This window comes from Acipenser ruthenus, chromosome 21 (assembly GCF_902713425.1).
Source record: "Acipenser ruthenus chromosome 21, fAciRut3.2 maternal haplotype, whole genome shotgun sequence".
NCBI lineage: Eukaryota > Metazoa > Chordata > Actinopteri > Acipenseriformes > Acipenseridae > Acipenser > Acipenser ruthenus.
The window spans coordinates 18,395,491-18,407,896 of record NC_081209.1 but is presented as its reverse complement, the minus strand read 5'-3'; the positions used below and the strand labels follow the sequence as shown (position 1 = coordinate 18,407,896).

The 12,406-nt window shown below is 46.6% G+C and overlaps 1 protein-coding gene across 9 annotated transcripts in view; it reads left to right on the top strand.

Moving 5' to 3' along the window:
* Positions 1-12,406, top strand: part of LOC117427809 (high mobility group protein 20A-like) — a 30,468-nt gene that overhangs the window by 2,560 nt on the left and 15,502 nt on the right. For all 9 annotated transcript variants that reach the window (XR_004548238.3, XM_058994903.1, XM_058994902.1 and 6 more), the window contains exon 2: positions 11,268-11,357. Coding sequence is in view for 8 of the 9 variants with exons in the window: in XM_058994903.1 (XP_058850886.1) it covers positions 11,272-11,357 (86 nt within the window). In the remaining variant the exon portion in view is untranslated. The remainder of the gene's footprint in view (positions 1-11,267; positions 11,358-12,406) is intronic.

Here is a 12,406-nt window from a genome sequence, read left to right as displayed (position 1 = left end):
TTGGTTACAGCCTCAAAAAGAGAAACCCCCCTCTATAAAATGGCAATTCATGTAATTTTGAAGAATTGCCATTTTAGACTCCTGCTTTTTTGTGATTAACACTGAAAGGTGCTAGAGTAAATGCATTGGAGCTGAAGTTCTCTGTTTATCAAATGAGAAAGTCCCAGGCAGTCCAGCAAAATACATTGGGTACAATAGCACAGAGGTACTATAAGAAGCATACCCAGGATTTCCACTGTCCAGAGGTGGGTATGGGGGTGTCTGTCAACCATACATTTTGAGGGACTGTAAAATTACATCTTGCAGACCTGACATGGTCATGGGATGAATTTCTGACACTCTTAGCGTTGATAGATGAAATGGGAGCCATATTAGTCCAGAGACAATAGACAAAGAGAAGGAGGTGTGATACCTTTTATTGGACTAACTAAACAATAATTAATCACAAGCTTTCAAGACCTTAAAGGTCTCTTCTACAGGTGAAAGTAATAAAGAGATGTTTACATGCAAAGATGACATAAACTTTAACAAAATAACCCATTATGAATCACTACAATTCTAATGTACACATACATACACATGCATACCACATATATATATACATAGTAATAAATAAATTATATATATATATATATATATATATATATATATATATATATATATATATACACACACACTACCGGTCAAAAGTTTTAGAACACCCCCATTTTACCAGGAGGCTGTGTGGTCCAGTGGTTAAAATCCCACCTCAGCCACTGACTCATTGTGTGACCTTGAGCAAGTCACTTAACCTCCTTGTGCTCCATCAAAAGGCACTTGGAAACTGGAGGAAACTCTGACAGGAAGAGGTCTGGCAGACCCAAAGCCACAACAGAATCAGAAGACAAGTTTCTGAGAGTCAACAGCTTGCGTGATAGGCGGCTCACAGGACAACAGCTTCAAGCACAGCTTAACACTGGTCGAAGTAAGCAAGTCTCAGTTTCAACTGTGAAGAGAAGACTTCGAGCTGCAGGTTTGACAGATCGAGTGGCAGTAAGAAAGCCATTGCTAAGATGGCAAAATAAGAAAAGGAGGCTTGCCTGGGCCATGAAGCACCGCCAGTGGACTACTGAAGACTGGAAGAAGGTCTTATGGACCGATGAATCAAAATTTGAAATCTTCGGTTCATCACGCAGGGTTTTTGTACGCAGTCGAGTAGGCACCAACTGCCAAACATGGAGGAGGAAGCGTGATGGTCTGGGGCTCTTTTGCTGGATCCAGAGTCGGAGACTTGCACAGAGTGAGTGGCACCCTGAACCTAAACTGCTACCACAGCATTTTGCAGCGCCATGCAATACCCTCTGGTATACGTCTAGTTGGTCAGGGGTTCATCCTACAGCAAGATAATGACCCAAAACATACCTCCAGGCTATGTCAGAACTACCTTAGAAGAAAAGAACAAGACGGTAGGCTTCAAATCATGGAATGGCCAGCACAGTCTCCAGACTTAAACCCCATCGAGCTGGTTTGGGATGAACTGGACAGAAGGGTGAAAGCAAAGCAACCTACAAGTGCAACACTGTAACAGGAGATCTGGACTGACTGTCTGGCACATTCGTATTACTGCAGGTAGAGGGCAGCAGTCTCGTGGGATCCGCCTGTCGGCCATGGCGATGACACGGAGAGGTGGGGAAGAGTGTGTGTGTGCTTTCCCTCTCTCTGAGTGGCTGAGGGGCGGGCCTTGGGAGACTGCTCGGCCCATAAGAACTGGCTTGGTTATGCGCTCGGGTGGCCGTGTTGGGGGAAATACATTGTCGTTGGCAGAAGAGGCCAGCGTGAAACAAGGAGCAGGCAAGCCCGGCTGAGGGGCAGCCTTTCATAAAAACCAAAAGTAATTTTCACAGAGCAATATAAATAAACACGTACCCGAGGGGACGTGTGTAGAAATACGGGGAACCCTGGCCAACCCCGGCGTATAGACATAGCCGAGTGTAGGATGGAGACCCGTGCTGACCGGCTTAGCGGCAGTGGGGGCACTGCATAAGCAGCACTTTTGTTTGTAGTTTTATTACTGTGTTTTATTTTCCCTTTTTCTTTCGCCTTCTGTTTTCATTATTACTTTTGAGCACTTGAAGGTGCACAGAGTTGGATACCTGTGTTGGTAACCCCATGGTCCTGGTTTACTGTCGGCAGTATCCAGACCACGGACAACAGCGACAATCTGGGCACCTGTGCGGTGTTTCCAAATAAAATCTTCTGTCTCCCGTGTCAGTGAATACCCCCACCCTTCCACATGTGGTGTCAGAAGTGGGGTTCACTGGCACTGCCCAATCCAGCAGTGCAATAGCCAAGGGAATCAGAATGAACCCGCAGCAATTCGCCGCAATAATGGACCTCCTGCGCCGCCAAACCCTGACTGAGATAGGGCAGGGGAGTGTACGAACTGCTGCCCCTGACCCAATGCTACAGTGGCCAACAAAAATGACGGCAGAGGATCGGCCGGACGCTTACCTGGAGGTGTTCGAGGGGATGGCGATTTCTGCCGGATGGGCCCGAGAGCATTGGGCTAGCTACCTCCTGCCCCAGCTGACGGGGGAGGCGCAGGCAGCGACGAGCACCCTGGATCCGGTGGCAAGGATGGAGTACCCCACGTTAAAAACTGCCATCCTCAACCGCGTGGGTGCTACTCCAGAGGGCTACCGCCGCAGATTCCGGGAGGAGAGCTTTTCTGCGGGGGAACACCCCAGGGCCATTGTGCACCGGTTGCAGGATTACGCACGGGGATGGTTGAACCTGGGAGCCACCACCACTGCCAGGCTGGTGGAGGTAGTGGTAGTCGAGTGGTTCCTGCAGTGCTTGCCCCCGGAACAGCGGGTGTGGGTGCAACGGCAGGCACCCGCCACCCTAGAGTTGGCGATCCAACTAGCAGAGCAGTACCAGGCAGTGGAACCAACGCCCGCTAAGCTGCCTGGAAACCGCGCTACACCAGCATCACCCCCTCTACTGGCCCCAGGGAGGGCGAAGGGACTGGGGGGGAGGGGTAGCAAGGTCTTTGGACGGAGTGTAGCGGTGGGAGATCCCGGCCCGAGAACTGGGGCAGAGTGGGGTCACCCACGGGCTGCTGCGGTGTTGGACCGGGGTCTCGCGCGGCCACCCTACCGTCGATCCCCTTGATGGGTCCTGTGTTTCAACCTCCTGCTGAAGCTTTCTGGCGAGAAACCAGTTCACTGACGTGTGGAACAAGCTGGGAGGTGAGCCACATCGACCGGGATTGCCCCGCTATGGGATGTGACGTCATTCGACCAGGTAAGACTGTTCCATTCCATCAGTCACTCCAGCAGACAGGTTTTGTGATTCCTGTGTCGGTAGATGATACACAAACTCAGGCTCTCTTAGATTCAGGGTGTAGTCAGTCCCTGATACAACAGAGCTTAATCTCACCGGGGCATAAACAAATAACGGGACAGGTGCATATAAAATTTATTCATGGGGATGTGCGCACTTATACCAAAATGTATGTCAATCTGAAAATTGGCCAACAGGTGACGCGAGTGCAATTGGGTTTGTGTCCTCGATTGCCGGTACCGGTAGTTCTGGGACGGGACTGCGAGCAGTTTAAAAATTGGTTGGCTGCTGTGACGGCCCCGTCCTCCTTATTGGCTAAGAAAGAGGAAGTAATTGGCGAGATCTTTCCCTTTCGTGACCCGGATTGCTATTGCCACAGAATTAGACCCCGCAAAACTAAACGGGAATGCCGGGCCGCTAAGAATGAGGGCTGGCAATGGAGGGAGTCCGAGAAGTATCAGGTGGGGGCGATTGGTGAAGAGACTGGGAGGGAGGCTGTGGAGTCAGCGCAGGGGTCTGGCTCTGCTGCCTCCACTCAGGACCGACCTGATCCCGAGTTGGAAGCCTTGGGAGCTGATTTTTCAGCTCGTTCCCGTGACTTCCAACTCGAGCAAGGGCGTGACGACGTGCTGAGCAGGCTCTTTGATCAAGCAGCGGTGGTTAATGGTCGTGTGGTCGAGCCCAGACGTGCCGCCACGTACCCTCACTTTGAAATTGATCGAGACCTTTTGTACCGTGTTGAAAAATTACCCAGGACAGGGGAAGTGCGTCACCAGTTGCTCATTCCTCAGCCCTTTAAGGAGGATTTGTTGCAGCTTGCTCACGCTGTTCCCCTATCTGGTCATTTGGGAAGGGACAAGACTAAAGCGAGGCTTGTGACACGGTTCTATTGGCTGGGGCTGGATGGTGACGTCGGACGTTTTTGTGAACGCTGTGGGGAGTGTCAGAAAGCTAGCCCTAGAGCCGTCCTGTGAGCTCCACTGGTGCCATTGCCCCTAGTGGAAGCTCCGTTTGAGCGTATTGGAGTAGATATAGTGGGACCGTTAGAAAGGAGTGTGGCAGGATACACACACCTATTGGTAATTTTTGGATTATGCTACGCGTTATCCAGTGGCCATTCCCCTCTGATCTGCGTCTGCTAAATCTGTTGCCAACGAGCTAGTGAAGGTTTTCTCCCGGGTGGGGATCCCCAAGGAAATACTGACCGACCAAGGCACCAACTTTATGTCCCGGCTAGTCCGCGGAACATGTAAACTTTTGGGGATTAAGACCATTAGGACCTCGGTTTTTCACCCTCAGACCGATGGTCTTGTGGAGCGTTTTAATAAGACCCTCAAAAACATGTTGCGCAGATTTGTAAACAGTGACGTGCGCTACTGGGACCAGCTGATTCCGCCCCTTCTCTTTGCTATCAGAGAGGTACCCCAGGCCTCCACAGGTTTTTCGCCATTCGAGTTGCTGTATGGTCGGAGACCCCGGGGTGTGCTTGATCAGGTCAGAGAGATGTGGGAGGAGCAGCAGGACAATTCGACCAATACTGTCCGGTATGTGTTGGATCTGCGCAAACGTCTTGAGTCTGTTGGAAAATGGGCACGTGACAATTTGCAGCAGGCTCAGCACAGACAGGAGACCCAATATAACAGGGGGGCCCGGTTGCGCTCGTTTCAGCCGGGGGATAAAGTGCTTCTGCAGGCTCTTTGATCAAGCAGCGGTGGTTAATGGTCGTGTGGTCGAGCCCAGATGTGCCGCCACGTACCCTCACTTTGAAATTGATCGAGACCTTTTGTACCGTGTTGAAAAATTACCCAGGACAGGGGAAGTGCGTCACCAGTTGCTCATTCCTCAGCCCTTTAAGGAGGATTTGTTGCAGCTTGCTCACGCTGTTCCCCTATCTGGTCATTTGGGAAGGGACAAGACTAAAGCGAGGCTTGTGACACGGTTCTATTGGCTGGGGCTGGATGGTGACGTCGGACGTTTTTGTGAACGCTGTGGGGAGTGTCAGAAAGCTAGCCCTAGAGCCGTCCTGTGAGCTCCACTGGTGCCATTGCCCCTAGTGGAAGCTCCGTTTGAGCGTATTGGAGTAGATATAGTGGGACCGTTAGAAAGGAGTGTGGCAGGATACACACACCTATTGGTAATTTTTGGATTATGCTACGCGTTATCCAGTGGCCATTCCCCTCTGATCTGCGTCTGCTAAATCTGTTGCCAACGAGCTAGTGAAGGTTTTCTCCCGGGTGGGGATCCCCAAGGAAATACTGACCGACCAAGGCACCAACTTTATGTCCCGGCTAGTCCGCGGAACATGTAAACTTTTGGGGATTAAGACCATTAGGACCTCGGTTTTTCACCCTCAGACCGATGGTCTTGTGGAGCGTTTTAATAAGACCCTCAAAAACATGTTGCGCAGATTTGTAAACAGTGACGTGCGCTACTGGGACCAGCTGATTCCGCCCCTTCTCTTTGCTATCAGAGAGGTACCCCAGGCCTCCACAGGTTTTTCGCCATTCGAGTTGCTGTATGGTCGGAGACCCCGGGGTGTGCTTGATCAGGTCAGAGAGATGTGGGAGGAGCAGCAGGACAATTCGACCAATACTGTCCGGTATGTGTTGGATCTGCGCAAACGTCTTGAGTCTGTTGGAAAATGGGCACGTGACAATTTGCAGCAGGCTCAGCACAGACAGGAGACCCAATATAACAGGGGGGCCCGGTTGCGCTCGTTTCAGCCGGGGGATAAAGTGCTTCTGTTGTTACCCAGCTCTGAGTCCAAACTTCTGGCGAAGTGGCAAGGACCGTTTGAGGTTACACGCCGGGTTGGGACAGTGGATTATGAGATCTGCCAGCCGGAGCGACGGAGAGAAAAGCACATTTATCATGTAAACCTGCTGAAGCCTTGGTTACAGCAGGAGGCTTTGTTAGCGGCGCAAGCAGATGATGTCACCGACCTGGGACCTGATCTTTCTGTGATGGCGAAACAGGGGTCGGTACAGTTTGCAGAGAATCTGACACCAACACAGAAATGTCAGGCGCTGGCGCTGGTGGCGGAATTTCCTGATGTGTTTTCTCCCATCCCGGGGCAGACTCGAGTAGCCCACCATCACATTGAGACTGAGCCGGGGGCGCTAGTTCGCCAGAGGCCGTACCGCATACCTGAGCGCAAAAGGCAGGTATTAAAGGCAGAGATTGACGCTCAGACTGGGGGTAATAGAGGAGTCGCAAAGTGACTGGAATAGTCCAATTGTTTTAGTGGATAAGCCGGACGGGTCAACTCGATTATGCATTGACTTCAGGCGGGTTAATGAAAAATCGAAGTTTGACACTTATCCCATGCCCCGGGTAGATGAGTTGCTGGAGCATCTTGGCACGGCTCATTTTATGACGACACTGGATTTAACTAAGGGGTATTGGCAGATACCCCTGACCCCAGAGTCCAGAGAGAGGACGCCGTTTTTGACTCCCTTCGGGTTGTACCAAATTATGACCATGCCCTTTGGGTTGCACGGAGCACCAGCCACTTTCCAGCGGATGATGGATCGCATTTTGCGGCCCCATCAGCAGTACGCCGCTGCTTACATAGATGACCTGGTTATCCACAGTGAGGATTGGCCGAGTCATCTGTGTAAGGTAGCGGCGGTATTGCAATCCTTGCGGGAGGCTGGGCTCACTGCTAACCCAAAGAAATGTGCCATTGGGAAGAGTGAGTCGGAGTATTTGGGGTATCGAGTAGGGAGCGGCCAGATCAGACCGCTGATTGCTAAGGTGAAAGCCTTGGCTGACTGGCCGGTCCCTTGGGACTAGCGGGCTATTACAGGAAGTTCATCCCGAGCTTCGCCACGCTCGCTGCTCCCTTGACAGACCTCACCAGGAAGGCTGCCCCAAATACGGTTCAGTGGACGGAGCCGTGCCAGAGAGCCTTTCTCGCTTTGAAGCGAAGGCTGTGTAGCAAGCCAGTGCTATGCAGTCCTGATTTTAGTAGGAGGTTCACCCTGCAGACGGATGCGTCAGAGACAGGTCTCGGGGCAGTGTTGTCTCGGGAGGTGCGGGGAAGCGAGCACCCGGTCCTGTATATCAGCAGGAAGCTTCTTCCCCGCGAGAAAAACTATAGTACCATCGAGAAGGAGTGTCTCGCAGTAAAATGGGCAGTCGAGTCACTCCGGTACTACCTCCTGGGGCGACACTTCCCCCTGATTACGGGTCATGCCCCCTTAGCATGGCTTCACCGGATGAAGGATAACAACGCCAGAATCACGCGTTGGTACTTGGCCCTGCAGCCCTATGCCTTCAGGGTAGTCCACCGAGCAGGGAAACTGCATCAAAACGCAGACTTTTTCTCTCGGGAAGGCATTGGGTTGTAGGGTTTTCGAATGGACCGGTGGTGCCATTCTGAGGGGGAGGATGTGTAACAGGGGAGATCTGGACTGACTGTCTGGCACATTCGTATTACTGCAGGTAGAGGGCAGCAGTCTCGTGGGATCTGCCTGTCGACCATGGCGATGACACGGAGAGGTGGGGAAGAGTGTGTGTGTGCTTTCCCTCTCTCTGAGTGGCTGAGGGGCGGGCCTTGGGAGACTGCTCGGCCCATAAGAACTGGCTTGGTTATGCGCTCGGGTGGCCGTGTTGGGGGAAATACATTGTCGCTGGCAGAAGAGGCCAGCGTGAAACAAGGAGCAGGCAAGCCCGGCTGAGGGGCAGCCTTTCATAAAAACCAAAAGTAATTTTCACAGAGCAATATAAATAAAAACGTACCCGAGGGGGTACGCAGTATCCAGACCATGGACAACAGCGCCCTCTGCGGGCTACGAGTGTGTTCGGCTGTTATATCTGCAAAAGGTGGCTACTTTGATGAGTCAAAAATTTAGATTAAATTTTGTTTAACAAAACGATTCCATGATTTATTTTTTATCTCCAATTGTTTATTTGTTCTATGCTTTAATTTCAGAGTACATTGAGACATTAAACTGCGTAAATTTCAATAAAAACTGGAAAAATGGAGGTGTTCTAAAACTTTTGACCGGTAGTGTATGTGCAATCTATTTACACAAGTATTATGAATTGTAAGGAGATAGTATCTCTATTGGGTCCTTTGTTTTTTGAGTCCAGGCGATTTCCCTTAGGATTACTGTTAATTTTATTTCGTACTGCACCATACACATCAAACAAAACTACACAAAACAATTAAAAACAAAGCATTGATATCGTACTGTTATACCATATACACACTCATTGCACAATAATACAAAGCAAATGAAATATCTACTTGCTGAAGCGGTTTTTATTTTAGCAGACGAGTTTGTTCAGCCTCCTATGTTGGGAATGGGTTCTTTCAATGCAGTGGGTTTGTGCATTTAAGGTGAGGAAGACTTATAAAATTAGTTGGAGACAAGCTGATGAGAAACAATTGCCCTCTGCAGTACGAATTAAAATGGTGTGCTGCTTTTTATGCAAAAAATGTGAAAAAGCAAGTCAACAAACATAAAAAAATATATATTTACGATATTTTCATAAGTGAAATGGAATTAATACACTGAGCCGCAGTCAGATGATAAACAGTCCGTTTAAACGGGTTGCGTGTCCATGAATTAGCACAAATGAATCCCTACTCATCATTTTTACACTGGCCTCAATACAGAAATTCCGAAGATAAAATATGCTAAATGAGTGTAGAAACAGTAATGCGTGATTTAGTACACATGACTATATCATGGGATTATAAACATAGAAAATGAGACAGTATCTAAATTCAGAGGGTATAAAGCACACTTCCCCAAGGTCTAATTAAGGCTACAGTACTTTATCCAATAGTCAGTTTGTCTTAAATAAATGTTTACCTATTTTTAATTAAGCACCCTCTGTGAGGAACCGATAAGCCGTTTATATGCCTGCCACTACAAAATGCATTCAAGCCATTTGTTTCACTGACCTTAAACTAAATGCACCCTTTAGGCATTTGTTTGGTGTCCTTGACCTCTTCTGTACAATGTTTTTGCTTGTGCTAACACTCACTATCTCCAAAACAGATGAATGGATTATCTTTGAATTTGAGTGCAGATTAGATTTGAGAGAGATCTGGTAACGACCGTACCTTTTTACTTTACATTAATATTCCTGCAAATTCTTCCAGCACCCCAAATTTGTGTAATTTGCAAATTTGAAAAGCTTGCTAATTATCCCATGGTCATATTTGTAGATAAGAAACAATAAGCCCAGGTATATCCCGTCATGAGCTCTTTTTGTATCCACCATTGCAGTACAGTAACTTCAGAAAAGTGTAAGAAGTGTGTAGCCTCTTCGACACTGGGTTCTTTAACTTCTGAGTTTTAAAAAGCCAGAAAATAAAATAAAAAAAAAATGGTATCTTATCATTGCTACACCAAATTGCTCTTTAATAAGAATATTTTCAGTTCATCAAAAAAAACGTCAAACTTTTTTAAACTACAGTATCTTACAGTATGGCTGGATCTAAGATGGGTTATTTTACTTCTTTGTTTAACAGCGTTTCTCCAGCGAAAAGGTCCGTGTTTCTTTTAAGTTTTATCAGACATTTCTATCTTCAAATTTCTAGAATTTTTGTACGTACCATTAGATTGCTATTGACCGTATTCTACAAAGACTGTACACTCTGTTGTGTTTTCTTTGTTACATTGTTTAATGCTTTCTGTTTCTACATCTGTTTGTCAGTTGGCCTGTTTGTTGGTGAGCAATGTATGTAGTATGTCCCTGAGGCTGGGAGACTGTGGGAAGTGACTCAGCCTGGTCAGAGAAATTAAACAAAGACATCTGGCGGGTTGAGCAAATGAAAGCAACTGTAAATTCGATTGAAACTGCACGATAAGCTATTCAACTGCATTGTACTATACACCTGAACAATATTTAACAATTCTGCACAAAATATTACAATTAAAAATAATTTTTTATCAAAAAATAAATGAAATAACACCGCACTCTCTGCACACATGGAGCCACAACTCCCCCCATGAAAGTGTTGAGGGAATTATTTTTGACAAGCTTTGATTGAGCTGCACTTCATTATTCCAGAAATGTTTGCTAATGTAACTTTTTTTTAGGAAAGACATATTAAAGAAACTCATGGAAAAAGAGAGACAGGGAAATTAGATTTGACAGGGAAGATCTTTTGGTAAAGAGGTGTGAGTTCAGTTTTACAATTCGTTCTTTTAGTTTACAGTCCTTAGCTGGCCTAGATCACAGATGAGAAATTGATGCATGCTATCTAAATGAGTGATCATATTGTGCCTGGTCTAGTGCTTTAATAATGAATAATGTTTTCAAATATTATGGTATTAAGAGTAAGATGTAGTGATGGAGCAGAGGGACCAATAAAGAGGCAAAAAGTCATATACAGTAGGATAGACCGGTAGAGGTAGAGGGATTTAACTGTGTCATCTTTTGTCCTCCGTTAATACTGCCTTTTGATTACTCTACTAGGTCGTTAAATTGTATGAAAAGTATTTTCAATTAATCTTCAATGACTGCATACCTTAATATTTGCAGTTTAGATATCAATACCATTGTGCAAGCCAATTCTATTATTTCAGCAGCAGCAGCAATATTTCACTATGCAGCTGGGGACCCAAGTTGTCTTGTAATTTTCCTCACATTCTTAACATTGTAAATCAAAGCCTAGTTCCCACGGAGATCTTGTTTCCTGTCAGGCCCTCTTTATCAGAGCTACAAACATACTTCCTTAAAAGTAGTCTTATAATAATTAGATCCCACTGTGCTTTATTTGACCTTGTTGACTTGGGGTGATCTAACCTACAGTGTAACAACACTCATGTCACAATACAACAAGTGTCGCAGTATGCAGGTCGCGTTGCAATGTAAAAAAACGAATGTGTTATGTAAAAATAAATCCACCATTGTTGCTTTATTTCAAATACACGAAAATGAAATTGGTTTATAATTGTTTTTCAAACTTTTCTTTGCAGAAGGATGGAGAATTTGATGCTGAACTCAAGCCTGCCTCCCATCTTTGCAGAGGAAGAGGTTCTGAAGCAGCGCAACAATGCTGGATCAGGGTATATATCAAAATGACTTTGAGTTTTTCCCATACAGACTATACCAGTGCTCCCAAAGATACAGAACCCAAAGATCACTTTGAGAATGCTATATTTAATCTGAAAATTACATTTCACAAATTAAAATTCCAAACAACTACATTTTAATTAAGAAGCTAGCACTGTGCAGAGAACAGGCGTTGACTGTGTCATTGTAGCTGGCTTTGCCAAAACCATTCTTGGGACAGGGAACACTAAGACTGCAGCACAGTGAGACATATTCTGCAGTATGTAAGAGTTCCACAATGAATACATAACATGTTCTCTCTCTCAAATACTGCATTTACAAATACGCTTGATCATTTGATCATCCCCTAAGGCAGGGTTACCCAAACCTTTTTTTGCTGTGCCCCCCTTAAGAGATTTTTCTTTTTGCTACGCCCCCCCCCCCCCCTCTAGTAAACAGTACAATATTTAGAAAAATATGATTTTCCTAAAATAACATATTGTAACGTCGCATGTAAAATGAAAGCAGGCTCCACACAGTCAATAGCTTTGTGCTTGAATTCAGCAGTTTATTAGCACAGGACAAATAAACAATTAAGGACCACGCCAAAGCAAAACAAAATAATAAAAACCTCTCTCTCTGTGCTAAATTCCAGTCTACCTCTCGCTCTCACTGAGACGGTCTCTGTCACTCACTCACACAACTGCACCCAGGAATGCACTCCTATTTATCTCTTCGCATTAAACCGCGCCCTCCATCTGCCTTCACCAATCCTGGGCATGCCATTCGAACCCCAATCTCCCGTCAGTATTCTGGGGGTACAAATGCATGTCCAGGATTGGTAAACCCGGACAGACTAGCAACCAACACAATCAACTTTGGATCCTTTTATTTTGAAGGCAATACAGAGGTTTGTACTAGATGGTGCTGGTGTTTTCTAATATAAAGACACTTTGGCTGATCTACCCTAGATTGTGTCCACATTTCAACAGAAGAGAGCTCTTAAGCTCCTGGTCAAAGCATGTTAACAGAGGAAAAAAACACAATATATTAGTAATTGCAA